We start from the raw sequence: 21,990 nt of genomic DNA on the forward strand, positions 1-21,990 counted from the left end.
AGACATGATAACTCACCTTTGGTTCCAGAATAAACTCTCTTTTATCCCATTTGAGGTGAACAGTGTGGTTTTGCATCAACATGTCTATAAACCAGACTACCCAAGCTTCCTGGCATGCAGTTTTCTGGAGGAGGTTGTATCCGGCTCTGAGTGTGCGCTGGCTCAGGACTGTCCTCCTGTGACCTGCCTGGCAGGGATGACGACATTCTGAAGAGAACCTTGTGTCTCTCACGTTGGCTATCGTGTTTGTCAAGGCCAAACCCTGTCAGATACTCTCAGTTCCTTTGTTTAGTTTGTGATTAAAAAATGTTTGTAACTACCTTTTCTTTGGTATAGGGGAGGGCGCATGAGTGGAGGTCAGAGGCCGGCTCTCGGGAGCCAATTCACTTACAGTGCACAGGTCACAGGCATTGGGTTGATGGGCTTGGCAGCAGTGTTCTCACCTGCTGAGACATCTCACCAGCTCTAGGTTCTGATTCTTTCTCGGACTGTAACGAGAGCCTGAAAACCCCAAGGGGGTTGCTTTTTTTTTGCTCTTTCATGTTTGAGACCTCCCCAGACTTGAAAACCACCAATAAAATTCCTTTTTTTTTTACAAAAAAAAAAAAAAAAAGCCTGAAGTGGGGTAGTGGTGGCACACAGCTTTCATCCCAGCACTGAGGTGGCAGAGGTAGGCGGATCTCTGAGTTCAAGGCCAGCCTGGTCTATAAAGTGAGTTCCAGGACAGCCAAGGCTACACAGAGAAACCCTGTCTCAAAATTGCTCCCTTCCCCCCTCCAAAAGCCTGATGTGGTACTCATTCCTCTAGGGAACTGAGACAGGATGACCCCTGCGGATTTGAGGCCAGTTAAGCTACATAGTAAGACTGTACTTCATGTGGCTCAGACACTAGAGGGACACTCGCTGAGATTGTCGGATCCATGTGTCATGGCTGAGGACAGAAATGGAGACAGTAGCCAGGCTTAATAATTCTAGCACTCGGGAGGCAGAGGCAGACAGATCTCTGTGAGTTCGAGGTCAGCTTGGTCTATAGAGTGAGTTCTAGCTAGGGCTACCCAGAGAAATCCTGTCTTGAAAGAAAGAGAAGGGGGGGGGAGGAGGGAGGGAGAGAGAGAGAGCGAGCAAGGGAGAGAGAATACTTTAGTCCAGTGTCTTGGTCTTAGCACTCATTATTATCGTCCAATTAATATATTTGTTTTTTGGGTGGTGCTGGGTTTGAACCTAGAGCCTTGTGCACGTTAGGCCAGCAATATACCACTGAGCTGTATACCCCCAGCTTAAAACAGGATGTTTGGGGGCTGGAGAGATGAGTCAGAGTTTAGCAGCACTGCCTGCTCTTCCAGAGATCCTGAGTTCAATTCCCGGCACCCACATGGTGGTGGCTCACAACCCTCTGTTATGAGGTTTAATGTCCTCTTCTGACCTGTAGGCAGAACACTGTACAAATGATAAATAAATTTATTAAAAAAAAAGAACCATATATTTTTGGTATGCAAAAGATGGTGCTCACAGATGTCATGTGATGCCACAACAAAACAAAGACAGCAAAGGAGGCAAGGGCAGAGAGATGACTGGCAAGTCCAAGCACGATGCGCTGGCATCCGCAGACCACAGCTGGGCCCTGAAGCAGGAGAGTCATGAGTTCTAGGCCAACCTGGACCACATGGGGAGACCCTCCCCCAAGGCAAGTCAGAGTTGAGGTGTGGCCTCCCTCGTTGCCTGCTGTTCCCAACAGTGGAAGCTGCACTGTCTGGCACCTAGGTCAAGCTGTTTTAATCATCTACTAAAACAATGGAAATCTGTTTAATTTGCTTTTTTTCCCCCTGTAGCAAAATATGGGCTCTTTGTCCATAGGATCTTGACTTGCCAAGTCTCTTCCTGAACTAAAGTCATAAGCCGGACAACAAACATTGGCCTGCCTTAGTCCATGGAAAATTCCAGATGTTTGTAGCTTATCAACTGACAAGTTGGCAGCTAGGGAAGATGTTGATGTCAGTGAATCAGGAGACCTTATTAGCTCCATGTTCTGTGGAACAAAGAGTTGTCCCATGGGGCGTATTGTATAAGAGGCCATATATAGCACGTGGCCTTAAAAACACCTTTAAAAACTATTTCAATTGTTCAGCAGCTCTTCCTACAGACCCAAAGTCTTCACTAACAAGAGCACTGCCGCCAGGGCTGGGACTCGGTGTACCCTGATGGTGGGGACTTAAATGCACACATAATTGCTTTTTATTTATTTTTTGATATTTCCAGATAGGGTTTCTCTGGGTAACCCTGGATGTCCTGGAACACACTTTGTAGACCAGGCTGGCTTCAGACTCACAGAAATCTGCCTTCCTCTGCCTCTGGAATGCTGGGATTAAAGGCAGACACCACCACTGCTTGGTAACATATGTAATTTATTTTTTTAATTTATTATTTATATAGTGTTCTGCCTGCATGTATGCCTGCACACCAGATCTTATTATAGATGGTTGTGAACCAACCATGTGGTTGCTGGGAATTGAACTCAGGACCTTTGGAAGAGCAGCCAGTGCTCTTAACCTCTGAGCCATCTCTCCAGTCCCACACATAATTTCTTCATCTTTGTTTTTTTCTGTGGGTATGTGTGCACATCTGCTCATGTGGGTGCACATGTATGTGTCTAGACGCTGTCAACAGCTAGAGGTAGACACTGAGCATCTTCGACAGTCATTCTCCACATTCCTCTTTGAGACAGGGTCTCTTATGGAACCCAGAGCTCCCTGATTGGCTAGGCTGACTGGCCAATGAGAACCAGGAATCCGCCTGTCTCTCCTGGATTCTAGCCCTGGGGTTCCACATGTCAATTCTAGGGGTCTGAATGTAGGTCCTCTTGCTCGTGTCTGAAGCCTTTAATGGTCCTTCCTCCCAGTCTCTGGATACACAGTTTCTAGAAGGTGTTTGGTAATATGGTATCAAAAGTCTTACTGCTTTCTTTACTTTTCTGTGGCTGAGCTAAAAGAGCAGCACCCAAGGCAGAAACCTGGAGGCAGGACCGGAAGCCGAGGCGGAGGAGGAACACTGGCCGAGGCGGAAGAGGGACACTGCTTTCTGGCCTGCTCAGCTTGTGCTTTACAGCAGAGGACCACTTGCCCAGGGGTGGTGCTGCCCGCAGTGGGCTGGGTCTTCCCATCCAATCATTGGTCAAGAAAAGGCCCAAGAGACTTGCTTAGAGACCGGTCTGTGGAGGCATTTTCTCGATGGCACTTCCCTCTTACCAGGTGACCCTGGCTTGCATCAAGTTGACAAAGAAGCAGCCAGCATTTATCCTAAATATTTGCTTCATGACTAGTATTTTCGTAGCTGGGAATTTAAGGGAAATTTATTTGAGGACGTGAAAACTTCTGAGGAAAGCCAGGTCAGCATGTGAGAGCAGAAAGCTGTAAACAGTGGCTGACTGTAAAATTAAGGGCATAGTCATAGCATAAAATACTATTAATAACCATGCATGTGTGTTTGTATATACACGGAACCATGTTCACCATTTAGTGATGCCTTCAAAAGCATAAATAAACCAGGCCCGGCATGAAGGTGTACACCTGTAAACCCAGCCCTTGGGAAGAGCGAGCAGCAAGACCATTCAAGGTCTTCCTCAGCTGCAAAGCAAGTTTGAGGTCAGCCTGGGGTACAGGGGGTTCGGTTCAAACAACCTACTTACACAATAAACCTAAGCTGGGTGTTAAGGGCCTTCTCGTGTGTTGCTGAGGGCCCCATGGGGAACAGGGACTCTATAGACCCAGCTCCATGACAAGGGACTGCCCGAGAATCACTCAGAACAGTGACTGGACTCAGCTGGACTGAAACCCTCATGGCCCCATCCCCCTAGGCCAAGAATGTGGGGGTGGCATGCTGCAGCTCAGACAGCGGAGCTCTTTTGAGGTCTTCAAGGGTGACCGCCTCCGTGAGCATCGTGAGAGCTGTGGGAGTTTCCCACGGACTTCCTGTGCTCCGTTTGGTAATTAGAGTCAGATGACTGACGGGGCTGACAATAGACTCGCGAGTTCTCCGGAATGTGCGAGCTTGCGTAACCGGTCCCAGATGCTTCCCCAGGAAACAAACGCAAGGGCTGCGGAAGGTGTGGGTTTTCATACCAGCCAGTTAGCATGGGAGCCCTGAATCTCCGAGACCCACAGGCGTGGCGCTCCCCTGTACCGTTTTGGCAGGTATGGGTTTCCTGAGAAATTGAATCAAGCCATCAGCTGACAGGCCTGCGCATTCAAATTGACCGCGAACTTATAAACAAGCTTAAAGAAGAAAGAACAAGCCTTAACCGATCGACAAGCCAGTTAGTAGACTAGAGAGTTGTCAAGGTGTGGCCCACGGGGCCAATCCCCCTGGCCCTCCAGAGTGTAAATAAGACCTCAGCTGCCACTTGGTTGGTCTGTCCTCTTTTAGAAACACTTGGCTTTCTACTCCATTTAGATTAGGTGGGAAATATTTACAAAACCATGTGTGAATGTGCGTGTGTGTGTGGTATGGCTGTGGGGCACATGCGTGCCTGTTCAGGTCAGAGGCTGACATTCCTCGATGGCGTCTTATTTGCTTACATTATTTATTTCTTCTTTTATTGTGTGTGCAAGTAAATGCCAGGTACAGTGTGGCTATACAGAGGACAGTTTGTGGGAGTCTGAGCTCTCCTTCTGCCATGTGACTCCCAGAACTCAGGTCATCAGGCTTGGCAGGGGGGCCTTTACCTGCTGAGCTACCTCCTGAGTCCCACTTTTTTTGTTTTTAATTGACTCAGGCTCTCACTAAGCCTGGCTGCCCCAGAACTCAGAGATCCACTTGCCTCTGCCTCCCAAGTGCTGGAGTACAAGGTGTTGCCACCATGTCGGAGTCCTGCACTCTATTTTGAGATGGGTTCTCTAACTGAATTTGGGGCTAACTGGCTAGACAGCAGTCACATGAGTTCCCAGAATCGTCTTTTCCTCCCACGGCAGTTACAAACTTCTGTGGGAGCCCGGAAGTTCTGAACTCAGCTCCTCATAGTTCACAGCCAATGCTTTACCACGGAGCCCAGAACCACCCCCTATACACTTTTACTGATTTATTATTAGAAGACTCTGCTGTGGAAAACCTTCAGACTGAACCTCCTTATCAGCGGCAGGTTAACTTCGAATTCCCCAGCAATGAGCAGGTTGTTTATGTCTGTAGTTGGCACTGCCTGTTTCTTTTTTTTTTTTCCTATTTATTTATTTATTTATTATGTATACAATGTTCTGTCTGTGTGTATGTCTGCAGGCCAGAAGAGGACACCAGACCTCATTACAGATGGTTGTGAGCCACCATGTGGTTGCTGGGAATTGAACTCAGGATCTTTGGAAGAGCAGGCGATGCTCTTAACCACTGAGCCATCTCTCCAGCCCCCCACTGCCTGTTTCTTGACACTGGAGAAAAACATGACGAATGACTCCAAACCTCAGCTCCCCTCTCTGATCAATAGGAAAGGGTTTTGGCCTCTTTTTGGATAGATGAGGCTTCATTTACTTTTGTAACCCTAGGGTGTGGCAGAGAGCCCAGCTATATAAATTTTGGCTAAATATTTTAAATCAAGCACATAGCCTTTAGTCCCAGCACTGGGGCGAAGAAGCAGGCAGATCTCAATGAGTTCAGGACCAGCCAAGTCTACATAATTAAGAAAGACCCTGTCTTAAAACAAACAGAAACACTGCTGCCTTTGGTAGCTATTTGCCCTCTTTTTGTTTGTTTTTCGAGACAGGGTTTCTCTGTAGCTTTTAGAGTCTGGCCTGGAACTAGCTCTTGTAGATCAGGCTGGCCTCAAACTCACAGAGATCCACCTGCCTCTGCCTCCCTAGTGCTGAGATTAAAGGCATGCGCCACCATTGCCCGGCTGGAACTAGTTCTGGCCTTGAACTCACAACTCACAAGGGATCTACCTGCCTGCCTCTGCCTCTGAATGCTGGGATTAAAGGCATGTGCCACCAACTGCCCGGCATCAGCATTTTTTGATTTTTTTTTTTTTTAAAGCAGGGTTTCTATGTAATCCTGGCCGTCCTCAAACTCAAGAGATCCCCCTGCCTTTGCTGGGATCAAAAGCATGTACCATCAGGCCTGGTTAACATTTTCCTGCTTTAACGCAGAAGTAGTGACTCGATTGTGTTTGTGGAACTGATTTTTAAAGGTTAGTATGGAGATCAGAGACTGCTCCTTTAGAGCTGAGGATGAGGACCAGCACAGCACGTAGCAGTGTGGTCATCTCTAAAGCCTTTCCGAGCATCGGACGCCCTCTTCTGGCATCCCAGAGCACTGCAATCATGCAATGCGCAGAAAAAATACACACAGATACATAAACAGGACTCAGGAAGGGAGGGGATCAGCCAGGCAAGGAGGGGGGATCAGGTGTCCTAAGAGGCACTATTTTTCACACATGGTCCCCAGTTCAGAGCTCTCGTGGCTGTTGGTAGCTACTAATGAATGAGCAAAAGCCAGACCATTGCTCTCCCAAGGGCAGTCTGACTCTGACCTTGTGGAGAGAGCGGATTCTGCCAATTGGCAAGAAGCAGGCTTCACGCTACCCACCCTCCTGGCACTGTTAGCAACAGCAAGTGTGTCCTCTAGGCGGATGGCCTTTCAGGCACACCCCCTGAGCCTAGGCTCTGGGATCTCACTGCTTCACGTTTTGGAAGTGTAGACCACTGAGATTTTCTGAAGCCCAGTTACTTCCCCAGTACAGTGGGAGTAAAAATATCACCTTGCCCTTAAAATTGCTGTAAGGATGAAAAGAAATAAAATGCGGCATAAGAAGCACGCATGATGTACGCGTACAGGCTTGCAAGATTCTGGGGGTGGGTGGGTGGGTAACTGCGTTACAATTTGGAGCCAATGAAATGTTTTTGTTTAAAAAAAAATGTTTTTGTTTCGTTGAGACAGTTTTGCTATGTAGTTCAGTCTGACCTCGAAATTGAGAAACTGGGATTACAGGAATGAGCTAAAACACACAGCACAAACCTGATTGATTCTGGATCATTTACGCCCGCCCCTTCCCTTCCCCGCCAATTAATTATAGAATTCAGTGTTCATTTTTAAAACCCTTGATTTTGGGATACACACTATTTTTCTTTTTCAAAAAACAAAAACCAATAACCAAAAGATGCCCCTCTTCTTTCTTCCCCGAACCTTGCTGTAATTTCTCCCCCATTTTCCCCACTTACTAAACAAGACCAAAGGGACTAGCCAGTGCTGTGTTTAGAAAAAGCAGGTCCTCATGGTGACCGTCTCAGGTCCAGAGAAAAAACTAGTTACATCAGAGAAGCCTCGCAAAGGACGTCAAACAGTCGTGTGCACAATGTTTGCCGGGCTCTAGGTGGGGATCGCAGAATGACAGCAGGGCACAGAACCAGAAACAAAGCCACGGCGGCTGGGCACGGCCTGGTCACCGAAGCAGCCGAGCAGCCCGGCCGCCCGGAGAGCAGCTGGCCCGCCGCCAGCCCGCGGGGGAGCCCCGCAGCTCAGCCCGGCCGCCGGGCGGTTATTCCCGACATGCTCCTCCCGCAGGATTTCAAACCACCACAACAGCCGCCCCGCACTCGATCGGGCCTGCCCCAGCAACAGGCGGTGGCCGGCGTCTCATTGGCCGTGACGCAGCTGCCGCGCCCTCATTGGCTGTGGGGTCGCCGGCCCTCTTCTGCGCTCGCAGGGGCCTCCATTTTGTCGGTAAAGCAGGAGGCTGGTCGCGGACGAACTGTGCTCTGTGAGTCGCTCGTGGGCAGTGTTTGATCCGCGAATCGTTTCTCCCTGTTAAGGGAGGGAGGTTTGGAGGTCGAGAGGGAGTTGCCGCCACCGCCCGAACTCGAAGTCGGTGAGTGTGGCGGGGACCGCCATGTTGGCCACCACGGGCCATTGTTGGGCCGGGCAGCGCGTCTCCCCAGGAACTGAACCGCGGGCGCAGGCGGTCAGCCTGCGGGCTGGCATTTCGGGTTTACTGCGAGTGCGGACATTGTGACAGAAAAATTGGAGGTTCTTTCAGCCATGCTAATTTGAACAGCGAGAAACCTCGATGATCGTTCACTTTGGGCGGCGTGCATGGTTAATGATACGGTTTCGTACGGAACCGGGAGTGTGGACTCAACCCAAAGCACCATCCATGCACGTTGTTGGTAACAGCTTAAATGTGGAAATGTCTGTGGGGTTAGAGCAGAAAATCCGGATAGAATTTGAAAAACGTGGTCCCAAGTTTCATAGGAACTACGCTGTGAGGTCACAGAAGCAAACGCTTCCTTAGTTTGCCTTTAAAGCGGGTGGCCAGGGAGGCCTTACAAGACCTCGCCGAGAATTGGTTGACATATATGTGAGGTCAAGGAAAGTCATGGTCTCATACATCTGTCTTATGTTCTAGAAGCCTTGAGGAAGTAGTAACAGCCATCTTACATGTCTGTTTAAGCGATCACTTTTTTGGGTTGTTTTTGAGTAATTATCTTTCATTTTCTAGCTAGGACTTCTCTCAGACTTGTGTGCTGAGGAGACTCGATGTTGGCCTCAGCTCCTAGGCTGAAATCAGCAGATTGGCTCATGAAAACTTATGTATTGAGACAAAGGAAAGGATCTAGCAGAAAGCAACATCTCTTATCCTGGGCTTGGCAGCAAGGAAGAGGCCAAGTAGTGGAGATCCTGCAATCTGAGAAGCAGACTGAAAGGTATCACGATTCACATCTCGTTATTATAGTGGTAAAAGATTCATATCATAACGAGGCTAATATTTATAAGTAATTTTAAACCATTAAGGACTGCATATCCCAGTTCTCAAGGGGTCGGGGCAAAACTGCTTGGAGGTCATTCTGGTACAGGATACCCTGTCCAAAAGAGGTTGGTGGTGTATTTATGTGTGGGTCTTTTTCTAATTTTCTTTTATTTAGCTTTCACAAACAACTGGTATATGGGTTAGGACTAGCTTTAATATTTTTGAGGTAAATGGTCTGGTGGGGCAAGCCTGTGTAATGGCAGCTAGTTCCTATTTACTAACATTTTTAGAATACAAACTTTGGAAACTTAAAAAAATGTGGAAATTTACTCGTGCTTACATTTATTTACTTCCAGGTGACAAAGAAGCTCAAGATGGGTGGCGGAGAGAGGTATAACATTCCAGCCCCTCAATCTAGAAATGTTAGCAAGAGCCAACAACAGCACAACAGACAGAAGACCAAGGATCAGAATCCCCAGATGAAGATCGTTCATAAGAAAAAAGAAAGAGGACATGGGTACAGTCCATCGGCAGCTGCATGGCAGGCCATGCAGAATGGGGGAAAGAACAAGAGTCTTTCTAACGACCCAAATTGGAATGGTAGCTTAACAAGTCCAAGCTTGCTTTTTAAGTCTCAGGCTAACCAGAACTATGCTGGAGCCAAATTTAGTGAACCACCATCACCAAGTGTTCTGCCCAAGCCACCAAGCCACTGGGTTCCTGTTTCATTGAACCCTTCAGATAAGGAAATAATGACATTTCAACTTAAAACCCTACTTAAAGTACAGGTTTAAATCTAAGTACTAATTTTAAATTTTGTGATGTTCATATGTAGCCATGAGTTGATTTGACTTTAGAGAATTTTTATAAAACTAATTCACAACTATAAGCAGACATCTGATTTATGTCCTATGTACACTATATTATAATAGTGTCATAATTTAAGTAGCTATTCCTACTTGGTAGTTTTGCTAACCAAATTCAAGCTTAGATTTGGAGAACAGTAACCAGCTTTTTATTGTCTAGTGGAAAACAAAAAAAGGAGATCAGACAGTAAGCATTTAGCTAGTAAGATATAAAGGCTGCAAACAAGGCGCATAGTTCAATTACATATTCTAGAAACACCCAAACCCTAACACCACAGGCATCTTTTCAAATAGCTGCCTCTTATTGGAATGAGGTGAAGTAGATGATAGTGGTCATTTCTTATGCACTGGATAAGCATCATATACCAAATCTTTTACATTTCTATTCAGTAGCTTCCTACAAAGCTTGCTTGAAGCAGGGAGTTGTGTATGTGAAAATTAAATACCTAGGGAACAAAAAGAGCCATGTAAATACATGTAATAAGCTTGTAACATATGTAAAGTTTTCCTTCCCTTTATTCTGCAAAAAAAAAAAAAACAACTTATTTTTAATGTGAATTTGCTGGTGAATATAAGACTATTAACTGTTTTTATACTATGGCCTAATTTTTAAAGGTCTCCAGTTTTCAAAAGATTGCCCTTGTGCTTAAGTGCCAGTGTATCGATGTAAGTGGTGTGATTGTAACCCATACAAAGTGAATCTGTTGTATTAAGTTTTTATATTGAAAGGCTTTAAGCTGCCAAGACATTTCCTGTTTTTAAGAAGAGATGTAAGATGCAGCCAGATTCTCTTCCTGATCTTTTTAAACCCAAAGATTCATTGTCTTTATCAAATCATAAAAGTGATGATTTAAGTGTGACCCAGGATTATTTATGCAAAGCAATCTCTAGCATGTTAGCCCAAACACAAGTTACTTTTCAGTGCTTGAGCAAAATAACCAATTTGTATTTCCTCAATTAAGTTCAGACCGGATACTGCCCAAATCAAAACAGTATACTAAAGGACAAGTTCATAAAATTATGATCTAATTTTGAAGTATGAAATTAAATAAAACTTTTCCTCCCTAGTAATTGTTTTGATTGAAATGATTTGCGGCTGCCAAATTTCGGGATATGACTGTTGGTCAGTGAGGCTACTGCTTTGCTTGCTGGTTGTTAAATTGGACCTTTCTTCTGAGATTAAAGGTGTGGATCAACGTACCCAGCTCCTCTACACTTTCCTACAGTGCTGACAGCAAAAAAACCAAATAACTTGTGCAACCTTACAAATGTTGAGTTTAAAACAGTTTAATAGAAAGTTTCCCCATTTCATGATTATTCACAGAAAATTAACAGGAATCGAGAGTATGTAGGCAGAGGCAGCTAGATAGGAGTTTGAGGCTCCAAGACAGCGAGACCTTGCCTCAAAAAACCTGTAAGTCCACTACTTAGGAGGCATAAACACCAAAATATAAAAAGCACTCATGAAATCTGGTAGCCACATACTGAGATGCTTTCTTGTATTTTGGTGTCAGCGTGTAGTGTTGTCTCCATGACAACAACCTTATTTTAAGTACAAAGTGCATGTATGAGGATTTCAGATGGTTCTAAATTTTGCAGCTCAGGCAATGACTAAATCAAATAATAAAGCTCTAACACCTCAGAAACAAAACTGTCTACTCAGGTAGTCATACCTGTAAGGTATAACAAAGTCTACAGAAAAGAACAAGAATTTTTTTAAAAACACCTAGACCAGTTTATTTTACTCTCTCCAGCATTCAAAGAAATAAGACCTGCAAAAAACTGGATTACAAAGAAAGACCTTCCACATACTGTTACTAATGAAAATTTACATGCCTATACGCGCACCAACTTTACAAATACAAACATTAATAACCAACACTGCTGAAAGAAGAGACAGGAAAACACTAAGAGAAAAAGTCTTTCATAGGATATCTTGGCGAAACTAGTTGAAGACAAAGTTCTTTAATTCATCTATCAGATCCTTGAAAATTGAGGACATTTCCTCTCTGAAAATTTCCTTTATAAGGACTTTGATGATCCCCGGAGTCCTGGCTACTCTACATTCTTTAATCTTAGTGTTTTATAAAAACAAACAAACAAAGGGGTAGCACAGAAATACTCCAAAGATACTGAAGTTTGGAAAAGCCAGTGTGGAGTACCCAAGCTCCAGACAGCCTATAAATCTTAGAATACACTTAATCTACATTTTACCTAGTAAAGTTGAAGGTGTAAGGAATATGTATGCAAAAATCTCTGTCCACATATTGGGCATCCCACAGAAGACAAGTGATGCTTTTGAAAGTTAAATAGGAATATCTGAAAAACATACAACTTGGCACAGCAAGTGCTTAGTATATCGACAGCCTTTAATATACACGGAAACCACAATAGACAGGCTAAAACAATTCAACTCTACAGCTACCCAAACCACAGGGGCCCTTTCTAATTTACCATACTTAAAATCCTAAGAGCTGTCAAGTACGGTTATTGTACTTGTAAACAAACAAGAATTCTGGTAAATGAAACCTCTAAAAGCAAAGAAATCCAAATAGTACAATTAAAAAAGCAAACCAAATCAAACCCTCATGTAAACACACTTCATTCTCTCCTCTGGAAGGCCTTAAGTTCAATTTGAAAGGAAATGGAGAGGGGAAGTAGAGAACAAAACACCTATGAATTGCACAGATAACTGTGAAATACACAGAACTTCTATCTTTAAAACCAATCCAATGCTAATTATGTAATGCTAAAAACCACATTTTTTGATAATCTTGAAATAAATGCTAAATTCAGTTTTTATCAATTTTTATTGTATCCTTGAAAATAAAACTATAAAAGCATTTCCAACTTGATTCAAAATAAAAACAGCAACAAAAACGAAGCCAAAATTTGTAATTCTCACCTGGTACCTGCTGCCTTTTTAAGTTTGGGCAGGCTGAAAAAGTTCGTCTAACACAAATAAAATAACCTTCATTTTACCTCCCTTCATTTATGTGTAATCCTATTACATTTTAAAAATTGTTATAAAAGGCTTTACACTGTTTCCAGATTTCAGATTTTTGACAATTTTAAACGTGGCAAAAATACAACAAAAATTCAAATGTGATGGAATCAATGTTGATAAACAGGTTCATATCCTAACAAGGAACCAAGGAATCAAAAACATTTTGTGACACTACAAAGTTATTACCTATACACAGAATATGTCCCCTATAAAATGTACAAGTATATCACTAAAAAGTCTAATCTGGTAAACATTTTTTTCCCAATACAGAATATACTAAGTCACTGGGGTAACAGCTGTCTGCCTCAAAATAATCTAATTATAGCACCCAGGGTCTGCTTTAATGCAAAGTTAAATACTTGTTATTCTGGGGATTATCTATTTGTTTGACTGAGCCAGGAGTGAACAATTTAGTTATTACTCTAGCATATTAATCACTGCACAGTAAATCTGCTTATTACAGGTTTTTTTATTTGTAGTCATGGAATACAAATACTAGATAATTTTAAATGGCAGACAACCATAAGATTACTTATCTCTGATAGTAGTTTTATAATTACATTAGGATATGAATGATATGAAAAATCGCCATAATACACTTCAAAATGTGGCCATACTGTAATGACTCAATAGATTGTGCTAAGTATGTACTTACTAGATAAAGTAATTATCTATTCTCCAATTATCCAGTATGTTTTGCCCACAGCAAAAATTCAATAAATATCTATTGAACATACTGTCTAGGCAAGAGGTGAGAAAGAGATGGGCCCTCATGGTTGGATGTCAAGTATAAGTGGAATTAACCCGGGAAGGAGTGGTTAGATGTAAACTATACATGGTATACACGTAAATAAACTCAGATGCCAACAAAACAACAGTTAAGCAGAAAATACTGGCACTGGAATAAACAAAGGCAAGACCTGCCAACACTGGCGTTAAGTGGAACTGATTTTTAAGATAACCAAGAAAAATTTTATATTGGACCATACCTTTACCATTCAATTTAGTTTGAGACAGACCAAGAGAGGCACTGTTAAGAGACTATGGCTGTCTTCCTTGATATTCAGACATCCTAGTTACCAGTAAGTTATCCTGGATCTGCCACCCGTGAGTCAATATATATCTGTTCATATTTAGGGATTAGTTTCCACAAGTACAAAGTTGAATTTCCTTTTATTTGTCCTAAAAAGCTTACTTTCAAACTTGAAGGGACTTCAATTATTCCATGTAGTTTTCGATAATTCTTTTATCTTTTCAGACCAGAGTCAAAATATTCGTACAGTATTCATACTGCAGCACCTTCCACCCACCCTTTGGTCGCTTGAACTGCCCTTCTTTGGTTCTTTTTTCCGCTTTCAGATCTTTCTTGAAGTGTAGTAAGCAGAACTGTACTGGGTATTCCAGCTGCAGTTTGGTCTTAAATAAAAGAAGGATGTTTGTCAGTTTGGTTTTCTCTTTATTCTTCTCTGTGGTATACAGGATTTTGTTAGTTGAACTGGATGTAGCAGCTTACTGGGCCAAATTTTCAAGAGAATAGTACAGTAGTTCCCAGGTCTTTTCCCTAGGCTGTAACTTAATAGCTCAAACTCTATGTAGCACCTGTCCTTTCTCACTGAAGCATTCATCACCTCTCACTTTTCTTCTTGCTTACTTGGCTTATTTAGAGGGGGAAAAAAAGGCAGAGAGCTTAAGTAAAAAGAAAGGCGAAGTGTCAGCCTTCATTTGAGTCTCAACACAAATGTCCTATTCAATAGAGCCCAGTGTACACACACAAGAGGTTCTCACTGACTATGAAACTTAGTATGACCCATATTTAGCTTAAAACTGAAAATCCTCACTGGGTCTCAGTAGGATGCCACTATGAGTGCAACTGTATATAGTCCTTGTGAAGCTCTGCTGGGCATACCATGTCATACACAATGTGTAAGCTTCTCAAGTTAAAACAGTTTGAGTGTAAAATTAACAAAACAGACTGAGCACAGTGTTATGGGGGTACCTCTTTACCTATTGTTTTTAAAAAATTTAAGCATCAAATCTGGGCTCAAATCTTAGCTCTGTCATTGGTAGCATTTACTGTGCCTTTAGTTTCCGGATATGGGGGAATAGCTTTCTAAAAGGGTTTTGTGAAGAGTGAATGAATCAAGTCTCTTTCAAAATAGTTAGAATTCAATCCACAAAAATACCTACCCCCCGCCCAAGTGGTCATTGTTTAAATTGCTCATGAACATTCAATGAAAAAGCTTCTAAAATCATGTCATAAACATAAACACAACATGTCTTCTTTAGGAAAAGGAAAGAGCAGAATTGATACTACTTTGTAATAATGAAAACTTAAATTTATAGTTAGCTTGTCAAATTTTCATTTTCATATGCCTATCAACACTACTAAATATAAATAACCTCTTATATGATTTAACTGAAGAGGCTTAGTGAGCAATCATGAATGACTTTGACATAAGGAATTCTTAAGTACTATGTAAAATATGTAGATTCTGGCAAGTTCTATCATCCCCAGAACAGGTTAGTTGTACCTAATGTCAACACTGATTAAAATATTCCTAAATCTACAAAAAATGGTAATTTCCATTATTTTAGACTCATTCAGTACTATAATAATTCCAGTTAATCATTATTTCCTTCATTTTGTTTTTATTATAGCATGTTTGCTTAATTTACAGCAAGCAGAAAATAAGCTGGGTCTTGTTTTGATCCAAACATTGATGTTTTAAAGGTTGTACACAATATTTGTTAAAAAGAACATATAAAAATACCTTTTTAGAAGCTTCTATAAGAAAGAAAATACAAAGTTTAACCCCACAACTTTCCTCTTTGCTAGAACTGCAAACTACTGCTACAGTTTTAAATAGACTTTGCTGTTTAAACTATACATCCAGGAAAATCTAAAAAATTAAAGAAACGTGCATATAAATGATTGCATAGCAGAACAAGAACATTAACTGCAAACAGTAAAGAAATGAAAGTTAAAAATACTATTAAATATACAAAGATTCTAGAATTAATCCTCCAAACACATTCCACAAACAGTTCTTATAAACCATCTTTTATTCTCTACAAGCAAGGCCTAAATTTCTAAAATCAAAATTGAAAGAAAAATCAGGTAATCCTCTAGAAGGATCGCCCCCACGCTATCTCCACTCACCTCCACAAGCAAGCAGTCTGAGATTTTAAAGATGCTTACTTTTAATTCTGAAATGACACTGGACATTTCAAGTCACTTTACTGTCTCCTAACGATCTTGAAGAGAAATACTAGAAATTATAAATATTTAAGGGTATCACTTCCTTATTTTAGGCATGTCCTACATTATCAAAAACTAAATGATGTGGCCTTTGCTTAAAACTCAACATTTTCCAAAATTTCACGGCACCACAGAATCACCTAGGAGTGTCATCTTTTCAACTTGCCTACATTAATAAACTGAGGTGTAAAGAGCAAGCCTTCTTCATGAAGAGGACAGGCAGACTCTGATACAAACATACACACACACCAAGTGCTGTAAGCATCAAAATTCACTTTGTTTTACACTATGTATATAAACAAATTGTACTTTCAGTTTACTTGCTCCTAACAGAAAAAAAAAAAAATTAAAACCCCTAAATAATAATAGTTGAATTTTAGAGAAACCATGCTAAAAACAGTCTTTTCCCCTTAAAATAATTCCTGCCATCACTGACATGTTCAAAACTTAAGGGGGAATTCTTTTCTTATGTATAAATTTACGTTTCAATTCTTTGAAACCAGCGGGGCGGGGAGGAAGGGGAAAGCAGGGAAGGCTTCATGTTTCACTGAAAAGTTCAATCTCCCTGAAAATACTATTTAACCCAGTTGGCATCATTCCCCAGACAGTGGAGTTAACAAAAATCAAACCAAAACAAACAAACAAAACCAAACCAAACCTATTCCACATTGCATCATAAATAATCACCATGGGCTTAGACATCTTGACAAGACATAAAGGTCCACCCTGAACCTAAATGTGTCTGAACAGTCAGTGTTGTAATGTGGCTACAACTTCAGTTTTGTATCATTCTATCTTCTTAGCAAGCTACATTTCTAGGTTAACACTTCTACCAAATATGGATATGAAAATTTATTTTTAATAAGACAATGTTGCAAATTATGGTCAACCAACATCTTTTCACCAAATACTTCAAGCATAAAAAAAGAGGATCTTTACAAAAATATACAGAGACACCACAAATTGGTAGCTGCCCATAACATTAAACAAACTGGACTCTTAAGAGTGGCTTCTCAACAGCATATCATTTTAATTATAACCATTGCCTGGTACAGGGAAAACTAACAAGTGTTTTTTTATTTTATTTTTTTTAAAACGCATCATTGCAACATTGTATTCCTGATAATTTAAGTATACCAAACTATGAGTAAATGAATGATACATGCCTAGAAAGTATCATGATTTATACTATCAATGGCCACTGGACTTGGGACTAGTCCAAGACCTTGATCTAGATTTTGACCTAGACCTAGACTGTGATCTTGACTGAGATTTGGATCTAGGTGGTTCTTTTTTCCTTGATTCCTTTTCATATCTTGAGCCAGACTTATAATGTGTTTTGGAATCTGTTTTAGAGGTGCCTCTAGTTTTGGTGTGAGATGCAGACCTAGAACGTGATTTAGCCTTCATTTCTTTCTTGGGCTGGGACTTGGACCGTGATCTTGAATTGGATTTAGATCTTGAAAAAGATCGATTTCGGTGTTTGAATCTTTCAAAACAGAGGAGAGATACAATTAGAGTAAAAATTAGATTCTATATTAATCAAATTTGTTACTTTTAGAGCAAAAGTTCACTCTGAAATCGAAAAACAGGAGCCTTTCTCAAAGCAAAATTATTTACCTATCATTGTCGGAATGGCTTCGGCTACGCCGTGGTCTTCCAGTCGGTCTACTGCTAAAAAGTATATGAGAAAAAGCAAACAGCGACAAATGTCTGTTTAGAGTCTTAATGAAGCATTGAACATACACAAAAAGGCAATATATATACACATATTTTTACATGTTAATAAACATCTCTTTACTTTTAAGACAGGGCTTTACAATATTTTATTGTGAGCCTAGAATTCCTGGGCTCATGTGGCCCTCTCATCTCAGTCTCCTGAAAAGCTGGGATCAGAGGTAAATGCCACTGTAGTTGGCTACAAACATTAAACAATAACAGATCATTGTGTCCCACACTTACTTTCTAGGACTGTAAGATCTTCTATAGTTGTAATCAAAAGAGCGACTACTTGATCTCCTCCTTTCATAACTTCGGCTCCGAGAACGTCTATATCGATCATAATCATCATATCGTGAAGAGCTGTATACATTTCTCCCTTCCTTGGCTTTCATTTGATTTGGTGTCTTCCGATCCCCCTGTGCGAACTGGATTTCAATTTGACGCCCACAAATCCATTTTCTGTCCAAATTATGTAAAGCATCTTCAGCATCACGAACATCCTCAAATGTGCTAAATGTTAAGGGGCTTGAGAAGTTTTGTAAACTTTGATAATGAATGCTTTGCAAAGTCTGAAACAATTCACAATCGCCCAATATAACATAATAGGTTCATCCAGACCCTACTTAACTATTTGATTGACTCAGCCATTAATACAGCATAAAAGCAGTTGCAATTATACCTTATACTACAAAAAGTACAAAAAGTATACTTTTCAAGAAACGCGTGTAGATACATGTTGCAATAAGATCTGCTATAACTGAACTACCAAGATTACACTATAAAAAATCCCCCATGTTCTAAGAATTAACTTTATAAAATAAGATATTAAAAACAAGACAGTAAATTCTGGTGGTTACCAAAGTTTCTTACAATAAAACCAAAATACTGTTTTCATATTTATTTAAAATAAAAAAGATGTCAGTTTTCAGACAAGCAAGCAGAGTATGCGTTATAAGAAAAAAGCTTTTTCAGATACAGGCAATAAATACTATTATTTCATGTAGTTGTCTTGAACTACACAGGAAAAGTCAGGCATGCTCGTCACTGATAGGTATATTAAGTCAGCATCAGGCAATACACTCAATCACTATGCCAAGTGCATATTCCATCCATGCAGACTGCAAAAGCACACTCTCAACAAGTAGCACAAGGACTCCTGGACTGAAGAAAGCCTAACTATGAAAACCCACAGCTTTTTGCAGAAAGCATTTCAGACTGGTTCCCACTGGAGAGTCATGGCAGTATCACCAGCACTAAGCAGAAAAACACCCAATTTTCATTTGGGAAATGAAACTGCCTCTCTCATGTCAGCCAACAGTACTCTGAGAACCTCTTGGTTGAGTTATTTTGACATACTTTCTAAAAAAGCACCATTCTAATGGGAGGTAAGTACACAAAGGGCCCTGTCAGAGAGAAAAGGTTGGAATGGATTGTCACCATACCCTAAACTCGTCACTCTAAACACATCCAGTTCAATTTCTTGAAACATTAAAAGTGCAAGTTTGGAGCACCAATCAAGAAAATATCTTCAAAATGACAGATTTATTTCAAGACTGACATATTTACTCCACAGATAAAATACAGTCTACTTCAGCCTATCATTAGATTTCCACTTTTTGTTTGAAAGTAATTAAGGGTAACAGGCCTCAAGCTCTCTTCCCGAGCCCATGACAAGTAGGTTAAACAGGAGAGGTTTTTGAAAGTCTCAAATAACCATGCTTTCAACTTTATAAAAAGGCTGAGTTTAGAACCTTGAAAGCTTTAAATAAACATCCCTCAAGGTTAACTGTACTTAGGTGCTAAACTAATGTGAGTTAGTTCACTTAACAGGCATACTACTTTGTTACCCCAAGAGACAAGAGTATAATTTAAGATGATTTACATCAAGATCTACAAAGAATGAATATGGGCAAAGTATTCTTGGGGTGCTGGCCTTAAAAACAGAATCTTGGTCTAGAGGGTAAGGTTTTAAAACTTACCCTTTTCTTAAATCAAGGATAGGAAGAGAAGGCTAACTGGGAAGAAGTACATGGAAGACACAGCAGCAGCAGTAGGGACAGGCAGGTATCACTATATTGGCCATCAAGAAAGTTTCATGTTTCCTACTCTGGATTCTCTGAATACTAACTACCCATTACTGTCAAGTACAACATACTCTTGAGGTAAACTAATGCTGGCATTGTTCCTGGGCTACCTCAAACCACATAAACCCTGATCAACACTATGAACCAGACTGGATCCATGTAATTAATAAACCAGATACAGGCATGACCCTTTAAGCTTTATAACAAATCCACAAGGTTCTCCTGACCACTGGCTCTATGTAAGCAGCCTTCGACTTTTCCCTGCGTTTCACCAGAAACTTACAAGGTCAGAGTTTCAAGAAATGGAATTTAAGCAAAAAGAAAGTTTCCTGGCTCCAAATTCACAACCCCATCATCCACCGGCTCTCCCTTTTGGGCAGGGAAATAACCTTACAGAAGGTCAGAAATAAGATCACCTGAAACTCTGGGTCAAGGATCACTGGACACACAACCTGATTGTGACCCATACCAGGAAGGCCCTTTGCAATGCATCCAGGGCCAACTGATCTGCATGTGCTAAGTTATGCAGGCCCAGCAGGATTCTAAGAACCAGCAGCTACTTAGAAAACAAAAACAAACCACAAGGAAACTACCTCCACAAATTCTAGGGCTATACCCTAGAACACCCCAGCTGTTTTCCTAAGTAGTCCCCAGAGCATGCACCTGTCTCTCCCTTTTAAGTAGGGCTCTGTGAATGGGTCTAAATACCTCATGCTATTCCAAAGAGCCCCTGATGATCTGGTCTAAAACCCAATTACTCTGAATTTAAACTTAATAATGTTATATTTTGCTGTACTTTAACTTGATAAGGTAGGAGAAAATACACTCACACAAGACCACAATCACAATACCAAAGGCCCACACAAATTCATGTTACAGGTTTTGTCACTAGACCAAACCGGCATAATTATGCAAATTAACTGCTTGCAAAAACATAAAAAAAAAAAAAGGAAAGTAGTTATTCTGTAGGATACATCAGGTATGACTCCTTTAATCTTGGCCATCATTCAACTTCATCTTGACCTTTAACTCTTTTAGTGCTTGTCAGAAGGACTTGTCATGAGATGCTTGGTCAAATATGACAGATGGCTTTATCTTTAACTTTGAAAAACAACCTTTTCCCCCTTTGTGGATAAAGCGAGGCTTTGTCTCCCATTAGGCTTGTCCTTCTTCCAGCTTTTCTTTATCTTTTCTTTTCCCAAACTCTCCCTTCTCTTCAAGCCTGATCCTTAAGAGGTCTTTGGCTTGTCTACTTGCCTTATGTGTTGAACTCTACTCTAAAAGTTCTTTCATGCTTTCTCTTTGGGGTCGCCATAACTGTACAGCTTTACATTCTGAGGTAACAACAGAGGACAGCAAATTAGGGACAATATTAAAGAAGTTTACCTCATTGTTATACAATTTGTTTTTGATTAAGTGATTCAAAATAATAAACAAGATTACTAAACTTTAATTGCTAAGCACAAGAATACATTAACTTTTAATAATTTGACTTATATCAAAGGTGGTAGCAACCAACGTATTCAAATTTAAATCACATTAAAATCACTGATTTGAGTTTCAGCAGCATGGATGGGAATTTAAACGTTTATTTTTGGATTAACTTTAAGAAATAGAGCAATGAATCAGAATTTTTCAAAAGATTTGAAGACATAAGACATTAGAGGACAAAAAAAAAAGATTATTTTTTTAGATGTCACCACTTACATAAAAACTTGAATTTCAAACTTCAACACCCCTCACTAATCATCCATCTGAAGAAAGGATATTGAACATATGCAAATCCTCTTGGCCGTCGAGTGTAGAAATCAAGCGGAACATAAACATCTACTATTGGACCATAACGACCAAATTCCCGACGTAAATCTTCAGACCTAAAACATGAAAAAACTCAAATTTTTTATGTTCATGTTCCTGCAATTACATTTCATTATCATCTTAAGGAACGTACGGATTGTGGTTGATAATAGCATAACACATGGATACCTATATCCCTGTCCTGGCCAAAGTGAAACAAACAAGCCTCCTGAATCTCAAAGGTGGGGCTCAGGAGGAAGAGGCTGGTGGATCTGAGCTGACAGGCCAATCTGGTCTGTAGAGTGAATTCCAGGATACATGAAGAAGCTGTCTCAGGAGGCAGAAATCAGAAATTTTTTTTTCAAAAATAAAAAAAAAGAAAAAAAAAAGACAAACAACCCCACATCATATGACAGGTAGCCCACCATTCTTTAATTCCAGCACTGTGAAGACGAAGGAGAATCTGTGAGTTCCAGGCAAAACAGGGCTACACAGTGAGACCCTGTCACAAAACCAAAAAAAAAAAAAAAAAA

General features: G+C 40.9%; 2 protein-coding genes across 10 annotated transcripts in view; one reads left to right on the top strand and one right to left on the bottom strand.

Moving 5' to 3' along the window:
* Window positions 1–7,664: 7,664 nt before the first annotated feature.
* Pnrc2 (proline rich nuclear receptor coactivator 2) lies at window positions 7,665–10,655 on the top strand. 2 transcript variants are annotated; one of them, XM_050153712.1, is made up of 3 exons: window positions 7,665–7,843; window positions 8,478–8,678; window positions 9,079–10,655. In XM_050153712.1, exon 3 carries the CDS (start codon window positions 9,097–9,099, stop codon window positions 9,514–9,516), a length of 420 nt encoding a protein of 139 aa, XP_050009669.1. In that variant the 5' UTR covers window positions 7,665–7,843; window positions 8,478–8,678; window positions 9,079–9,096; the 3' UTR covers window positions 9,517–10,655. The 2 variants fall into 2 exon arrangements, with proteins under 2 accessions (XP_050009669.1, XP_050009659.1); XM_050153702.1 differs by having other exon boundaries at window positions 7,668–7,843; window positions 8,474–8,678.
* Window positions 10,656–12,379: 1,724 nt separating this feature from the next.
* Srsf10 (serine and arginine rich splicing factor 10) overlaps window positions 12,380–21,990 on the bottom strand; it is an 11,822-nt gene continuing 2,211 nt past the window's right edge. For 3 of the 8 annotated variants that reach the window (XM_050153673.1, XM_050153679.1, XM_050153664.1), the window contains exons 2-6: window positions 21,368–21,534; window positions 20,635–20,994; window positions 17,817–18,076; window positions 17,475–17,528; window positions 15,222–17,343 (exon numbers count right to left, since the gene is read on the bottom strand). In XM_050153673.1, coding sequence (XP_050009630.1) covers window positions 17,046–17,343; window positions 17,475–17,528; window positions 17,817–18,076; window positions 20,635–20,667 — 645 coding nt within the window. In that variant the 5' untranslated portion in view covers window positions 20,668–20,994; window positions 21,368–21,534 and the 3' untranslated portion in view covers window positions 15,222–17,045. Of the gene's footprint in view, window positions 14,012–15,221; window positions 17,344–17,474; window positions 17,529–17,816; window positions 18,082–20,634; window positions 20,995–21,367; window positions 21,535–21,990 lie in introns of those variants that run through there. The other 5 variants (XM_050153657.1, XM_050153690.1, XM_050153685.1 and 2 more) reach the window with 5 other exon arrangements.

The sequence above is a fragment of the Alexandromys fortis genome, unplaced genomic scaffold (genome assembly GCF_014885135.2).
Source record: "Alexandromys fortis isolate MF-2015 unplaced genomic scaffold, M_Fortis_MF-2015_v1.1 scaffold_26, whole genome shotgun sequence".
Lineage (NCBI taxonomy): Eukaryota > Metazoa > Chordata > Mammalia > Rodentia > Cricetidae > Alexandromys > Alexandromys fortis.

What these genes read in the sequence shown, in the direction of transcription:
- Pnrc2 (XM_050153712.1), top strand. Translation starts at nt 9,097, where the DNA reads ATGGGTGGCGGAGAGAGGTATAACATTCCAGCCCCTCAATCTAGAAAT.